Here is a 17,788-nt window from a genome sequence, read left to right on the forward strand (position 1 = left end):
AAAATGCAATCACTTCAGAGTTAGTCAAACAACATTAACTGAATAAAGCAATGAAGATACAGACAACTTTATTATTCTCATTGCTATACTTATTCTACACATGCAATACAATGGCTGACCATGTTTTGCTTTTTTAATTTAAAGTCACCATGAAAGTGAGTATTCACTAAACTCAAAGATCCCTCAGAGCTAACAGACAAATCAACAGCATCACTGATCAAAACGTTTTTCTAGGCACAGTCCTTTTGCTCAGACCAAAAGTAGAAAGAGTGGGTGGTGGGGGTTATTCTAATGGTTCAGGATATATAGAGACCAATTTTTATGGCATCCTGAGTGGGCTGATAATGTCACTGTTTAAGGAATATTGCCTATGTAATGACAATGGACACATCCTCCCTGAATCACACTTCAGTTATTTCTTATTTTTGTCAGAATCAGCAGATATTTTTGTACTAAAAATGTTGCTCTGCCTCTTATATTAAACACAGTCTACTGCCCATGTCATTGAACACTATGATGTACCACTGATGTGAAGTCTGGACAACCACACTGATGATATTTAGCATAAAATGTGGTTGCTACTTCAGTGAAACTGGATGTTTGCAGCATCAGCTGACGGAAGAAAGTGGTGTGACTTTTAGTGGCCTGCTATTTTTCTGAGCATTAGCAATTACTTACTCTTTCCTGTGCTTGATGTCACTGAAGAATAAGTTGTCTTGATAGCATGGCCACACAGATATCCTTTTGACATGCTACTCTGAACGTAACAGGAATAGTCATGTTTGTTACAAACTGCTGGAACAGTTGGTAAGGGTGCCCCCCAAAAGGCTGAAACCATTATTCCTCCATAAATATTTTCTACTGTTATCTACTTCACTCCTGAACTTCTTTTCTCAAGTTGCATATTATTCCATATCATTCTATTTTAAAATATTCCTTTTATTCTGACTGAAACATGCTACTGATATTTCTCAGGTTTATGTCCCTAAGATCATTCTTTCTCATCCTATCCTGAAGGACTTGAGTCATTCCAATCAGTTTGTGGCTTTTGAATTTCAGATATATACCTTCAACTCCAGAATTATTCCCTAAACTCTACACACATATTTAAATATCTTCAGGATATTTCAAAGTTGATGCTTAACATCAAGGAACTTTATATTCAACATATTCAAATGTGATCTCACCCTTCCTAAGGGTGTAAGTCCTTCTGATTAATAGTCCCATCAATCACCCAAGCCAAAAACTAGGATTCACTCTGGATTCCCCTAAATTTTATATTCGACCAGTAACTAAGTTTCATTGATTCCACCTATCAACATCTTTATACATATCTCTCCACCTGGCTCCCTATATATTACTGCATTTCTTCATGCCCTCATCATCCCCTGTGTGTTATTACAATGGTTTACCTGTTCTTTTGGCTCATCCCTACCCTGGCTTCAATCCAGACTGTCTTGCTGGCAGAGTGAGCTTGCTGAGGTTGCTTATCCTTCTGCTTAAGAAGTTTGGTGTCCTCTGACTTACACAGAGTAAATTCTAAATTCCTTAAAATAATAACAAAATATATAGTGATTAACCATTGGAAGGATGAACTATTCTCCCATTCCTCCAAGTATATATAAAGCTTGTGTCTTAACATACTTTTTAAATACATTCAGCTGGCTCACTACACATAAAATTATTCTAAACATTACAATTTTTTCTGTGATATAGTTACAGTAATACATGCTAATTCACTGCCATCCTGCTACAAAGAAAAACAGTCTACAAGTATCGACTTTACACACTTGAAGACTGCTAAAGTCTAATACTAGTTTTATTTTCCCCAGGCTACAGAACATTACTTAAGTTGGCTTTCACGTGAGGAATTTTCCAGTGTTGATGTGTTATTGCAGTTCACCTCCAAACCTACCTGTTTAAAAAGAAATTAGGGCCATTTTTCTAATCAATCAGGAAGTTACATCGAGATTGCTATTTGTAATACTCTTATGTCTCCAAGTATTCTGTTTGGTTTTGGTAATTTTTCACTTTTCTATAGGAAACTAGATGACATGCAAGACAGAAAGGTTTCAGTACGTTTGGAATCATACTTTTGTGGCTGCAGTGTAGATAAAGCTAAGTTCTAGGCCATAAGATAACCGTGACTCCTACTTGGCCTGAAAACACTAGCGTCAATCACACATGAAAATAATTCAGCCAGATGGACACATATTTTCACAAGAATATTTATTTGTTATTGTTGAAAAATACACAAAGGCAAAAGGTTGCTTAGCTGCTGATTCCCTAAAATACAGCAGGGTATTGTAAGAAAGGGGGAAATACACCTGTTCTATAAATGGCAGTTACATTTCTAAGGCATTTGGGCTTAAGAGTAGTAGGCGCACTCAGGCCTATTTACTTGAGTTTAAATATACTGAGGCACACCAGGCAGGCAAAGGATTTGAAAATATACAGTAAAATTTTTCCATGCACTTGCTTCTTAGGATTGCATATTCATCCCCTGATCCCCCCAGCCTCCATCACTCGTTTTTTCTGCATGAGTTCTGGAGTTGTTCATAGAACACTGATAATAATCTACTCTTCAAGAGTTTGCTTATAGTGACAACAATGGGACACACAGAACAGAACTATTTCATGGGCAGGTTCTGTAGACTCTTACCAAATTGAGGCTCCAGTAAGAAAAACACCAATTTGCAAAGGCACAGTGGAGACAGGTTTAATGCATTAAATATAACATGAATCCTTCACAATAACAAGTTTAGTGTTTCAGGGAACTTTTGTTAATACAACACAGTTGGTCACACAAAATACAAATGCTTCTGTTGATTTGTCTTGGCAACTCAGATACATCAACAGTGCTAACAGTTTAACAGCTTTGTTCTCATCTGACAGAAAATAATGGCAGTTCTGCAAGGCAAATGTTAAACCTGACCGTATGTATTTATTAATTCCACAGTGTTTTGACAGATGATAGGGGATGGAACTCAGAGGATGCTGACACGCTCACTGAGGGCCTTCATTTCTGTTTCTTCGGCCTCAGGACTGTCACTGTGGCCTGCGTTTGGATCGATCAGGTGTGTGGGGTACTGTAGCCCCTGTTCGCCTGCGAACTGCTCCCACCTTGAGTCATCACTCTCGTGGGTGATGTAGCGCTCCCCGATTTTGCATTCCAGCTCTCGTAAATCTAACCAGGTCTGATAATCCTGAGGAAGACATTGCAAAGTGTTACCCCAGATATGACTATAGCTCATTAAAGCATTTTTTCTTATGTTATTAGTTCCCACAATATACATGTTACCCTTTTCTCTTCCACTCCAACTGTGCTGTGCTTTCCCTAAGGCACCCTGAAGTAACAGCATCAGCACCAAAGCCATCCTATTTGCCTAAACTTTGCAAATGCATATTGTTTATAGGATATCATGCATCAGAAGGTGTGCAGTTGGTATTTGCAGTTAAGCGATGCAGAATGTTGGTATTCCTTTGAAATTCGACGCCCACAAATAATCCTTCAGTATTTCAGAGGGTTGTTTTTCTAAACTTTAATTTTCAATGTGAAAATTTTTTTAAAAATTGAAGAGAACAAACAGATGCATATGCTTTATATCTACCATAAATTTGTTTTACAAGTATTAACTAGGATTTAAATATACAGCTCCCAAACGAGAACAGTGCATGACCAGATGGGCATCTACTTGGAGATTTATCAGGATTACACATACAGATGCTTCTGAAATCTGGTTCTCGAAGTTATGTTATGACCCTTCCTTCTTGCATTTTGTTTTTGGGGTGTGTGTGCTGTGGTGTGTTTCTCTTTTATTCAATTTTTCCTGATACAGTTAGAAACTATTAAATCCTAGGAAGTTGCATGCATTTTGGCAAACACACTGATATAATCATACTTTGAAAATATGATACAAGATGTTTTAACACGTAGTATCCAGATCTTTAAATATTTAGAAGCTTATTCAACTGAGATGATTAATTTTTTACCTGTAGCCAAGGGTGACTCAACGTCTTATCCACACTATAGCGCTTTCTCATTTTCACTTGCAGCAAATTATTGATAAGATCAATGGCTGAAAAGAAATCATTGGTAAAAATAGATGATATATCTGAAACATATATATAATTTATTTATAGTTTATTTCACATCTGCTCTTTCACACAGTTAAATGCAAACACAGTGATAACAGACACTAGAACCTGAAGAAAAATCCTCTTGAGAATTCTAAAACCTTGGCCTTAACTTTATTTTGGATCCTAAAAAATGAAACTGAAAATAACTAGAGGAAGGCATATGAGTCTTTGTGAGTATGATGTTAATTCTTTTGGTTTAGTTTTCAATACACTTTTCTGAAGTTGGAGTTTTGTTTAAACATATACCATTTAAAGGTGTTGCACTAATGTCAGGATAAAACTAATACTTAAGAGACAGCATTTACTAATTTTTGTATAAAATGTGTTTAAAGTTTGAATACACATAATTGGCTTTGTAGTGTTTGAATTAAGTGACAGATATCTGCACATCACATTTAAAAGGAAGAAAATAAAGCACAACATAGACATGACTCATGATCAACTTAAAAAGCAAACGATCCACTTATCTCTTCCAATTCGCTTTTAAAATTAACCACTGAGTTACAATTTTATCAGCCTTCACTGTTTCACAGGGAAGACAGGGAAGCAACCTAATAGCAATTCTTCCAAGAAGTCACAATCACAAACCATCCAGCCTTGTACTCAGCCTCTGATGGGGACTTTAACACAGTGTAATTTAGGAAAAAGGTGATTCTTCTAGTCATCTAGTCTACAAAGCATTTTGCCTAGAGTATCATGTGTCAATCGCCTTTCCAAAAGCTATATTTTCAGCCTATACCATTAACTATAGGGAATATGCTATGCACAGGCCTGTACTATAATTTATAATTAACAGAGTCTCTTTGAAAAATAAGAATAAGTTTCTCATCACTCCCAGGCAAAGGGCTCGGAGCAGTAAAAAGTACATCCTGGAAAGACATCTTGAAAACAAGATCTTGAAGTACTGATGTGACTGATGGAAAACCATTAGTGACTGTTCCCCTAACCAGAGCCTTGAGGGAGTTGCCGAGAAAGGGCATCACTAGCCGAAAGGCTAAACAAAGTCATGAAAGGCCTGAAGGTTTGACATTGAGGACTGTGCATTCTATATCTTTATCCCTGATCTGAGATGGTAAAGAACAGATACCTCTAGAGCACGAATAAGTAGAAGTTAACAATAAAGGCATGCAAGGATTAGGATCTGGGCTTTTGCCTGCGAATGGCATCAGCCCCCTGATCCCCACTTTATTTCTGAGTCTTCTTTTTCTTTATTCTGCTACAGCACCGCTCCCTTGGGGCGGTTCATTGTTGGGCTGGTCCCGACATTAACAGTTCACTATTTATTAAATTCATTAGCTTATGCTTCCCATTCATTCCGATAGTAACTTCTCATTTCTTTCTTTTCACTAGCATTTTCCTCCCCAAAAGAATTTAATGAAATCTGCCAAACTAATGGAAACATTCACATTTTGCCAAAGAATACATTCCCTCCCTTAATCTATCCTGGTCATTAAGTTTCTTAAGAGATGTATCTCCCTACCAAATACCTTAAATAGGTATCTGACAAAGATGCAAATTCACTCCCCAACTTCCTCAAGTACCAAGTCCTGAATGAGGAGGCTTTGACCCAATTCCTTGGTCTACATCACTCACTCTGAATGGATCTGAAAACACTTCATTTACAGAAGTCCCTGTAAAATAAAAATAACTTTATTCTATCAGAATGAATCACAATTCTGTTATCTGGCAAAGAGAAATGATTCTTACAGGCTTTTGGTAATCTAGAATTGTAGCTCTTGATACTAATATTCAAAGTATCTGCTTGCATGGAAGGACTGCAGAATGAAACTGCTAAGAATTTTTTCACTGGAGAAAGTAAATGTAACAACACACATTTAAATGCTGTCTATGCCCTTAGCCTGGAGAAGGAAATGGCAACCCACTCCACTATTCTTGCCTAGAGAATCCCATGGACAGAGGAGCCTGGCAGGCTACAGTCCATGGGGTCACAAGAGTTGGACATGACGTAGCGACTAAACCTTATGCTCTTACACCCTTGCCTTAGCTAGGATTCCTTAGGAAACACAGTATTTAGTACAATTTCAAATTCCAAGCATGTGTTCTCAGAGAGCTTTTGAAAGTATAGTTCTCTCAGTGAACTGTGTATCGGGCCTGGGCTTTAAAACATCCATTCACATGATTTACTCACTGGTGAGTAAAGTGCACCTTCCATTCTGGCTGCTGTGAAGTCACACAGCAAAAAATGGAGAATAAGGGCAGAAAGGAGAGTGCGTGTGCTCCGGCAAGCATGTCGCAACATTACACTACCCCGGACGCCACAGGGGATAAGGACATGTTATTAATTCACTCCTTCTGCTTTGAATTCTATAATTAGGAAGGTAGGAGTACAGTAACTTGACAGAAAGTCTGGTTTGTGCCCAAATGGGCCCCAACAGTGAACCACACTGCCTAATGGGGAGGGAAGTACTGCCAGAGGAGAAACTCGACGTGTGTGAAGGGAATGAAATATATGAGGATGAAAAAATCGCTCTGCTGAGTGAAGCATGTAATCACAAGTCCGACTACAGCTGTAGTACCCAGCTGACCTGAATAAGCACAGCAAGCCAGTGACAAATACCTCCAAGAGAAAAGACTTCAGGACATAAGGAGGGAATTAGACAGGACATGTGTCTATATACTTGTGTGTGTGTTTGTGCATTTACAAATACATTTTGTGGCTCTTGGCAGCAGGAAACAGAAATAAATATTAAATGATGGACATTAGTTAAATATTGGGAACTTGATATTGCTCAGAAAACAGGCCCATCATTAGTGTTTGAGAGCTCCATTCCACTGGCCACTATTTCTGGAACTCCTAAATCCTTTCCTTTACATTAATTAAGTTTCATATAACCCAACATTAAATGCACCCTCCAAAATACTTTCACTGAGCTCATTTTATAAAAAGACTCTAAAGTGCGTGTGTTTTTAAAACATATTCTCTTTACTGAGCACATCCATCACATGTGTGTGTCATTTGTTTATCTGTTTATTCACCAAATCTTCCTTAAGAGATTACTGTTGGCAATGACACTGGCAATAAAAAAGTTAATGATAAAGCTCTGAAAAGCTCCCAAGTGCAAAGGCAATTCCAAAGGCAAAATATGCATACATACAAAATGACAAAATGCACCATTCTAAATCTTTGACTGTTTTTTATTAATACCCTCCTCAAAGAAAAAGTGCTTTCTTCAGCATTTCTGAAATGTAACTAGCTAGGGTCCTAGTGACTAACTCCAGTGGTCCAAACTATTTCACATGTCAATAATATTTCATGATACCAGTGACGAGAATTATTTTCTCCTATGTTGTGCCCAAAGTGGTCATTTTTACAACTTACCGATATTAATCCTATTTATGTTTTAGATGCAATGGAGAACTTGACTATTCCACACGACAGCTCTTCAGGTCTTGGGGACTGTGATTCACTTTACCCTTGCTCTCTGCAGTTCTTTCAGCTGCCCTTCAGCCTCCCCAGTTTCTCTGTGCACCCTAACTTTTATGTCTACCAGCTGTTCTTGTTCACAGCAGACCAGAATTTTTCTCACAATTAGCTGCCAACTTGATATGAACACATAGGTATTATTCATAAGGCTTAGGATGAAAATTTTCTCTTTTTTTAAAATTTTCTTTTTTTTTTAAATTTCACATTCATATTCTTAGGTAGTCTTCATAACAAGCATATAAAAGTAGTTATTATTTTACCTCTATTTTATATAAAAGGAAAAACTGGAACTTCAAAAGGTCACAAAATTTGGTCAGACAGTTTTCAGGTAACAGCTGAAGATGAAACCCAGGGGAACGGATTCCAAACCCATGCTCTTAAATACTGTGGCATGCACATCCACGTCATACCATTAACTCGTCATTATTAATGGGATGATAATGTAAAAATCTAATAAAATTAAAAAAATTTCCAACAATAAACATTAAATTCTTCTTAGTTATGTTTCTACCACACTCCTATGTACATAAATGCGCAGATATAGACAGATCTTTCTATCTCTCTAATCTAATCTATCTTTCTGACTTTAGTTCAACATTTTGGCTTTCAAAGACTATTCTGAATGTGATGTGATCCTCTGCCATTGAATGGACTAATCCTCTATCTTTCTACCATTTCCAAACTGAATAAGCCTATCTGCTATGTATTAATCAAATTACTAAGAATCTTTTTTCAGGATAAAGCTTAAACACAGAACTTGATGACTCTATGATAGATTAAACTCACAACTGCCATGCCTATAAATTATCTGAACACACTGATAAATGAGAAATGTTTCCTCCCAAGAGTATCTCATTCAGCCCATATGCAATCGTCTTCTCTAAAGGCTATCATGGGAGATTTTTTTCCTAATGCTTTCTTATAGTTAAGAAACATCAGTCCTTGGTATTACTCACTCTACTAATCTGTCAAACTATTTAAAAAGAATGTAATTATTCTAAGGTAAGAGATTCTAAGTAAACTAATATTGACTAGTATTGGTTTTTAGTCATTTCCTTCTTAATACCAGAGTTTTCTAAATGTTTGCATACTAATCATCAGTCATTCTAGGATTTAGACAAGAACAACTATTAAGCTTCTTCCTGAATGATTACAGAATCCATTCTTTCCCTCTTTTAGAAATTCAGAAAACTTTGGTCTGTTCTAAGTATCCTGGTATCTCTCCCAATTTATTCAGGATTTACTAATTATCCACAATGGCTCTAAGAACACCTCTGCCAGCTTCTTCAACATATAGTATGTCCTGCTCTGAACATCAGTCATAGTTTACAGTTGCTATTGAGTGTTCTCTTGTGACACCACTATCCCCCACCCGACTCCCCAAGTACTAGCTCCCAGCAGAGACTGTTAAGTGTAAGCCTCAAATGTAAATATCTAAGCTAAGAGGAGAAGGAAGCCAATATTAATGGAGTAAAAAGACTAGTAAAACTGGAGTAGCTATGGCAGTCCCCCCAAAGGGCCAACATCGGGGAAATAATTCCAAATGGGATCTCAACTCCAGTTCCAAAACTCAAGTCAAGACTGGGTATTCTGATCCAGAGAGAATTTGATAGGACTTGCCTCTGAAACTGAAGAGGTGGGAGAAAGGAGAGACAATAGGAAAGACAGATATAAAACTGAGCCATTCTGAGAACTTCTTTCAAAAACAAAGCCAAGGAGGAAGGGACCATGGTTTGGCAGTGGGAAATAAGAAATGACAAAGAGGACTGCAGCAGAATGGGAAGTCAGAAGGAAAAGTGACTGGCTGGCATGTCAGAACAGGATACTAGCGCCCAAGGTGGAAGGTGAGAAGGATGCAGAAAACGTCAGGTTTCCTGGAGCTCCAGGAAGATATAGAGCCCCATGATAAAGAGATATTTGGGAAAGCAGAAAAAGTCTCAAATTCCTGATACCTATTACTTCCTTCCATAGATAAAGCAAAAAGTAACTATTCCAATGCGCTTCCCTGGTGGCTCAGTGGTAAAAAATCTGCCTCCTAAATGGAGGAGATGTGAGTTTGAACCTCTTGAGTAGGAAATGGCAAACCACTCCAGTCTTCTTGCTGGTGAATCCCATGGACAGAGAGCCTGGCAGGCTACAGTCCATAGGGTTGCAGAGTCAGGTGCAACTGAGCGCACACACCACCACATATTGAAGTATCTCCTTTCCATGAGATAAAGTCTATTGCTACACAAGGCTGGATTCTCCACAGTTTGGGGCAATAAGCAGATGTAATTTGGAATAGCTGTTGTTGTGTCTGGGGCCAAATATGTGCAGGAAAATCCTCCATTCTCTGGAGTTATATTTTTTTCCTTTTACACCCTCTTTCCCTTATTTTCTCAATTTGAGGCCCTCCTCTCTATCAGTGGCTGGTTCCTCCTTCTCTTGCAGTAAATACGTCATCAACTTTTTCAGAGAGTAGTAGAATTATTTTCTGATTGTACCGGCCCATTTACTCTGAGAGTTAGCCTTTCTACTCTTCTTGAGAGCTCTGTTCTCTGATTCACCCTTGAACTCAATCTCTTCCTTCCATATTACTAATAAATAGTCTTAAGAGCAAGCTCTCTGAGCACCTCAAGTAGCGACATTGGGACAATGTAAGAAGTCTTTTCCTTTCTCACAGGAAAATTTTAAACAATTGGATGGTTTATATTTTATTGTAAAGAATCTCCTCTCAAAAGTATAGCATTTTGTGTTTTCTAAAATGTCTCTAGCCATAGATTCATATTAATGTTTCCCATAAATTAAAAGCAAAGAAAATCTGTTTTATGATGCCTAATGTTTCTTTTTTGCTACAACAAATTCTTGGCTAACACAGTTATTTTTCTCCTAATGTCCTGTAAAATAATTTGAAAAATTTATCAAACATTCCTTTTTTTTTTTTTTAACCAGAATGGACTTTCAGCAGATGTGGGGATAGCTGAAGTTCTGTGCAGCCTGTTTGGCAGGTGTACAAATATATCTGAACAAGAATAAAATTAAAAGGTATACACAGGTGCTGAAGGGCTTTATGCCTTAATATGAAAAGAAATGTTCCATCAGACTCTTAATTGTATGGATTCTATTTTCTTCAGGTGTCAAAATTCAGAATCATCTCTGAAATTGTGGAATCTATATTGCAGTCATTCTCCGTTTCAAAGTAAATACCACATATATGGACACAACAGGCTCTGAGTGCATAGAAGGCACACTGGCATGTGTTACAGCTAAACTGAAAGGACTCCAAAACTTGGAGAACAGGCCAGAAAAAGAATGGAACTGAATATTTTTGAAGACATAATAGGTCCCTCAGGTCACCCCTCTCAGTCACCTTACATTTTGCAAAAAAAAATTTTTTTTGAATGTGCTGTTTGGCCTGTGGGATTTTAGTCCCTGATCTGGGATGAAACCTGGGCCTCTGAGGTCAAAGGGCCAGGTCTGAACCCATGGACTGCCACAGAAGTCCACCATTTCCCGTCTTTTATCATTTTGGTACCTGCCTGTCTCCCCATTTTCCCTACTAGATTTCAGCTTCTTTAAGCTTGCCCAGATTGTATATTCATTTTTACACAATTTCATAAATATTTAAAATAAAATGCATCATTTAATATATTAGGAAAATGCTTGCTAAATAGCATTTGGTAGACTGAATACATTAATTAGACATTTAAATATGCATTTTCTCAGCTCTAAGTTTTAATATCCACATTATGTGCATATGGTTTGTGTATTTTGGCTAAAAATACTCCTGGATGGTAGGACATCACACCTCTACAAACAGATCACAGGATCACGGGCTTCCATCAGAAAATCAGAATAATGCTGAGAGTATCTGCAGGACAGATCATGCTTATTTTACAATGTTTATTTGACACAAGAGAAATTATCTGTGAAACTCTGGGGCTGACCTGTTTTGTACTGACAAGGCAGTTTAAAGAATTGCTTTTCCATACTGTCTTCTGTCCAGCTGCAGATTAGTGAGGTACAGATTTTCAAATTAGAAGCCAGATCAAAACTATCACTCCTGGGTTGGAGTCATCATTGGTCACCACCGAGCGCCTTGTTTTCTTTTCCCCCTTTCCATTCTGCTTCACCGCCTGTCATCCTGTAGGCTCAGTACTTCTCCCTTTGGCTTGCTTCATGCTGATGGTAAGTTGTGTGTTTATTTTAAAAATCGTTTTGCAACCCTTCACATTCCAGCTCTCAACCCAGCAAGCTGTTGCCCAGCAACACTAACTGGGACTCTCCTCTCAGGGGCTGAAACCAGAGGCTGCCAGCAGCAAACAAGGCCGCTGGAAATCATCATCTCACTCGTTCCTGAGTCAATTATTGCAATCCAATGAAGTGCAAGACCTTTAGAGACTCAAGCCGGGTCTTTCCCAGTTCTCTCCTCTGTAGAAAGTTACTCCATCCTTGGGTACTCTCTTGCTTCATGTTCAATTTAATTTCCTCCTAAAGACTAGAAAAACAATACTGGAAATATGAATTGTTTAAATGCAGCATACAGCATCCCCCAGCTGATACCAAACTGATACAAAAATTTTAAAATCTCAATTAAAATATACTTATATTATTCTAATGAAGTTTGAGGTTTTTTTTTTTTTTCTTTCTTTCATTTTCACTTCAAAGAGATTTTTGGCTTTTGGGTGTTTTTTAAATGCTGATACTCAAGTCAAAGGCAAACTAAAAAATCTTCAGAGGAGCAACTTGCAGGTATCGGTAGTTTTGTAAGAACCTCGTTGTTCAGTTGCTTAGTCGTATCCAACTCTGCGACCCTATGGACTGCAGCATGCCAGGCTTCCCTGTCCTTCACTGTCTCCTGGAGTTTGTTCAAACTCATGTCCATTGAGTTGATGATCCCATCCAAACATCTCATCCTCTGTCACCCCCTTCTCTTGCCCTCAATCTTTCCCAGCACCAAGATTTTCATATCACTTGTCCAAAGTATCGGAGCTTCAGCATCAGTACTTACAATGAATATTCAGGGTTGATTTCCTTTAGGACTGACTGGTTCGATCTCCCTGCTGTCCAAGGAACCCTCAAGAGTGTTCTCCAGCACAACAGTTCAAAAGCAGGGATTCTTTGGCACTCAGCCTTCTTTATGGTTCAACTCTCACATCCATACATGCCACTGGAACAACCATAGCTGTGCCTATATAGACCTTTGTTGGCAAAGCGATATCTCTGCTTTTTAATTTGTTGTCTATGTTTGTCACAGCTTTTTTTCCAAAGAGCAAGCCTCTTTTAATTTCATGGCTGCAGTCACCATCCGCAGTGATTTGGGAGCCCAAGAAAATAAAGTGTCTCACTGTTTTCATTGCTTCTCCACTGATTTGACAGGAAGTGATGGGATCAAATGCCATGATCTTAGTTTTCTGAATGTTGAGGTCTTAAGCCAGCTTTTTCACTCTTTTCTTTCTCCCTCGTCAAGAGGCTCTTTAGTTCCTCTTTGCTTTCTGCCATTAGGGTAGTATCATCTGCATTTCTGAGGTTATTGATATTTCTCCCAGAAATTTCATTCTTGCTAAAACTTCTTCAAATCAGTTTCTCTCTACAAATTATCATTTGTTAGAGAAAAACCTCATTAATTATATTTTGTTATCAAATGGTTCCTTTCCTGGTAGGACACCTTTTAAGATATTTATTTGGAATTTGAAATATGTTTATAAACAATATATATATACACACAGTATGTAAAATTACATTATATAAACAAACATACATATATTTTAAAATTCAGTCTACTAAGCAAATATTATTTAAACCATTGTATACCTTTGGCTCAAAATTTTAAAGCTTCTTATTACTGAACAAAAAGCATGCTGTTTTAAAATAAAATTAAACATGAGTAATTCTAGAATATCTAATAGAGGTTGTTTAAAGTGGTAAAACCCAGTGGAAGTCCTGACCCACATGGTTTACTTTAGTTGATCAATCATGAATCTCGTCATAGCCAGCCAAGCATTTTTAAGTAGTTCACTGCCTTGTCCCCTCGTATCTCCTCCATGCTGTTACGTCTGACAGTGGTGCTAATATGTTGACAAATCAATCTATTCATTAATATTCAGCAGGCTTGCTGGATCTGCAAGCCTCATAAACTGTTACAAACACAGTTTAATTTTTAAATGACAATTGTCTTTCTTTTGTTTCTCATACCATTGGATTTCTCGGTCTCATCTACCCGAGGCTTATTTTCAATGGGGTTATTTTTTGTTTTGAACAATATGTAGTGAAAGAGGGACCTACAGCTGGTTCCTTTTCATGGCAAAGTGCTACTTCCAACTTAAGTGCTTAGCGTTCTGGAACGCCGTTGGATTTTGAAAACATACCATGTGGTAATGGGGCTAGGCTTTTATTTAGCTTCGCTTTGTGTTTGTACTGGCTGTATTTTTCATCTCCAATTTCTGGGGGAAAAACACACTTGTGAACAATTTTATTTGAATTTACCACACTGAATGGCAAAAAGAAAATGCTTTTAAAATAAAATCTAGATGCTTGGATAAATTTAGTGGTATATTATTATAGCCATTCTATGCCTTGGGATGCCATATATTCTGGACTGAACCTAAATGTCAGCAGAGGACTGAGACCAAATGGAAGAATAAACTACAGCTGTGCTTATCAGGCAGAAGATGCAGAAGAAATATTACCATTGAGACTGTCAGATCACACAGTGGAAAAAACCTGTGTCACGGGTGCACCATCACAGGTTGATAATTTTGAACTAAAGACAAGTTACAGGATTAATGCAAGAGCATTTCCTTTTTTTCCTTATCACATATGTCAAGGCTTTACGTCTGATCTTAATTCTTGATTACACCAACTAACCATGTGACTCTGAAGCTGAGCAGTGACAACACAGCAGGTGAGTTGAGAATAGGTGCTTCTTCAGGTTTCACCTGCAAGCACAGAAAATGATCCCTGTCTGCAGGGGTCGTGAGCTCGTTGTGAGACAATTTCCGAGGTTGCCTCTGTGTTGATTACTGCCTGCTTGCCTCCCTAATGGCATATAAAGGAATATCAAAACTCAGAAGGAAAAAATAGTAATTTATCTGGTGATCGTCATGGTCTATTACTAACCTTCCTCAAATTTACCGTGTGTCTCTAATTGAACACATCAATTCAATTTGATGATGGAAATGAATTTTTACTCTAACAGAGGCTCTCCTATCACTGCAGGTTTGTCATCATTCTCCTGGTAAGATGACTTGCACTGAAGCAAATTATATTTCACCTCATTAGCTATATAATCCACTTCACATGGTTACCAGTATCACCTCGCTTCTTATTCTAAGAATATACTCAAGGGTAAACAAAGCTGTATAATAAAGTCATTTATAAAACAGAATAATTTAAATTGCATGTGTTAGGATCTTGACCAGCTGAAGGAATGCAGAAAAGGAGAATTCATTTGCCCTTCACACTTGCCTGATAGCCCAGGTGGTAAAGAATCCTCCTGCAATGCAGGAGACCCTGGTTCAATTCCTGGGTTGGGAAGATACGCTGGAGAAGGGATAGGCTACCCTAGCTTTACTTGTGGCTCAGCTGGTAAAGAATCTGACTGCAATGTGGGAGACCTAGGTTTGATCCCTGGGTTGGGAAAATCCCTTGGAGAAGGGAAAGGCTACCCACTCCAGTACTCTGGCCTGGAGAATTCCATGGACTATATAGTCCATGGGGTCGCAAAGAGTCAGACACAGGTAACTGAGCACACATATACACATCACATAAGTATCATGAAGTTAGACATGCATGGTCTAAAGGTTTTCTAAAATTTAAAACTAATAAACAATATGTGGAACAATTTATATATCACCATTATGAATTATATGATTACATCTCATGCCTCCTATAACATAAAAACCTATATTCTATAGCATCAAATTTCTATACCTATGGCCACTCACGGAGAAGGCAATGGCACCCCCACTCCAGTACTCTTGCCTGGAAAATGCCATGGACGGAGGAGCCTGGTGGGCTGCAGTCCACGGGATTGTGAAGATTTGGACACGACTGAGCGACTTCACTTTCACTTTTCACTTTCATGCATTAGAGAAGGAAATGGCAACCCACTCCAGTGTTCTTGCCTGGAGAATCCCAAGGACAGAGGAGCCTGGTGGGCTGCCGTCTCTGGGGTTGCACAGAGTCGGACACGACTGAAGTGACTTGGCAGCAGCAGCATGTCCACTCAAACCAGTTTCTAAAGGAGATCAGCCCTGGGTGTTCCTTGGAAGGACTGATGCTGAAGCTGAAACTCCAGTACTTTGGCCACCTCATGCGAAGAGTTGACTCATTGGAAAAGAACCTGATGCTGGGAGGGATTGGGGGCAGGAGGAGAAGGGGACGACAGAGGATGAGATGGCTGGATGGCATCACCAACTCGATGGACGTTGAATCTGAGTGAACTCCGGGAGTTGGTGATGGACAGGGAGGCCTGCCGTGCTGCAATTCATGGGGTCGCAACGAGTCGGACACGACTGAGCAACTGAACTGAACTGAACTGATGTCCACTCAAGAGAAAATTTTCAAGTGTTAAAAGGATTCTCTTTCCCTGTATTTCTTTCATTGCTCAAAATCTTGACACACGTTAGTTTCTTCTTTATTATACACATAACTATTTTATAACTTTTTGCATTTTCTGGGGTGTTTTTTCTCCTTTAGGCTTGTAAATGGAAGTTTATCAAGAAGCTTTTTCTTACTAATTTTTCTTACTATTATCATGGAAGTTTATGTTGAAATACATTCAACATTTGGAACAAATCATATATCCTGATATTAAACATATGATAAAGAAAATGACATGAATAGAAAAAATGTTACAAATGAGAGAAACTTTTAATTTATCTAAATCTGAACATTAGAAACCTACTAAACATTTTTTAGAGCACTGTCAGCCATCATGTCTTTTAGGAGATCTGAGCAGTGTTTTAGAAAGTGTGTTTCATGGAGTTCTTTCATTCTCAGAGCAAGATGGCAGTTTATGGGGATGCAGTCTGGGAATCTTCCTTATTAACCAGCTCCTCTTGACATGCCAAACTTAAAATATGTCTGCTATAGACTCAGAACTAGACAATTACAGGTAGTTTAAAATGAGCCATAATCAAGCAGGTTCTTTGGCAAAATTATTAGTAAACCTCTACCTTGCCTACTTGTGAATATTCCTATTTTCTGACTATTAGCTAGCTTTTCCATTTCTTGATTCTAAGCTCTATATCCTTGGTCCCTATTTCTTAAGTTATACATTGAGTGTCGCTTGCAATTTTCTGGGTTTCTTTTTGGCAGTATCCACCCAAGTCACTCTTATTATGCACCAGATATGACAAACAGGGAGGATAGCCTGGCCTAACTCTTGCTCCTGTGGCAATGCTAAAAATGCAGTGAACGAAATGGCATATAGGTACATGATCAAGTGAGGTGCTGCTGCTGCTAAGTCGCTTCAGTCATGTCCAACTGCACGATCCCATAGTAAGGTGCAATCCTCTAATTTCATCTGATTACAGATGCTGAAGCTCAAGCTCCAAAACTTTGGTCACCTGATGTGAATAGCCAACTCACTGACAAAGACCCTGATGCTGGGAATGACTGAAGGCAAAAGGAGAAGAGGGAGGCAAAGGATGGAAAGCATCATCAATTCAATGGACATGAACTAGGACGAACTCCAGGAGACAGTGAGGGACAGGGAGGCCTGGTGTGTTACAGTCCATGGGGTCGCAAAGGGTTGGACATGACAACGATTGGACAACCGCAACAATTTAAAAAATGTGTAAGTGATAATGGGCTGCCCTTTCCATAAGACAAAGTAAATGTGCTAACCAAGCAACTACTTTAAAATAGGTGCAGAGTCCTATTTTAAAGGGACTGAGAAAGGTCATAGCCTCTATGTGCTGAGGACTAAGCTTAACCTAGTATAAGATAAAAGCTGGAGGTGAGAAAGAGGCTATGTCTAGTTATTGACAGTGGTATTGGATAAGCTTCCCAACTGGTGCAGTGATAAAGAATCTGCCTGCAAATATAGGAGGTGCAAGAGACACGGGTTCCGTCCCTGGGTTGGGAAAATTCCTTGAGTAGGAAATGGCAACCCAGTCCAGTATTCTTGCCTGGAAAATCCCATGGACAGAGGAGCCTGGCGCACTACTGTCCATGGGGCTGCAAAGAGTCAGGCACAATTGAGCGACTGAGCAGAGC

At 38.6% G+C, this 17,788-nt stretch overlaps 1 protein-coding gene across 2 annotated transcripts in view; it reads right to left on the minus strand.

The window, feature by feature from the left end:
• Positions 1–2,271: 2,271 nt before the first annotated feature.
• PRKD1 (protein kinase D1) overlaps positions 2,272–17,788 on the minus strand; it is a 349,952-nt gene continuing 334,435 nt past the window's right edge. For both annotated transcript variants that reach the window (XM_052659486.1, XM_052659484.1), the window contains 2 exons: positions 3,994–4,079; positions 2,272–3,206 (listed from right to left, as the gene is read on the minus strand). In XM_052659486.1, coding sequence (XP_052515446.1) covers positions 2,988–3,206; positions 3,994–4,079 — 305 coding nt within the window. In that variant the 3' untranslated portion in view covers positions 2,272–2,987. The remainder of the gene's footprint in view (positions 3,207–3,993; positions 4,080–17,788) is intronic.

The sequence above is a fragment of the Budorcas taxicolor genome, chromosome 21 (assembly GCF_023091745.1).
Source record: "Budorcas taxicolor isolate Tak-1 chromosome 21, Takin1.1, whole genome shotgun sequence".
NCBI lineage: Eukaryota > Metazoa > Chordata > Mammalia > Artiodactyla > Bovidae > Budorcas > Budorcas taxicolor.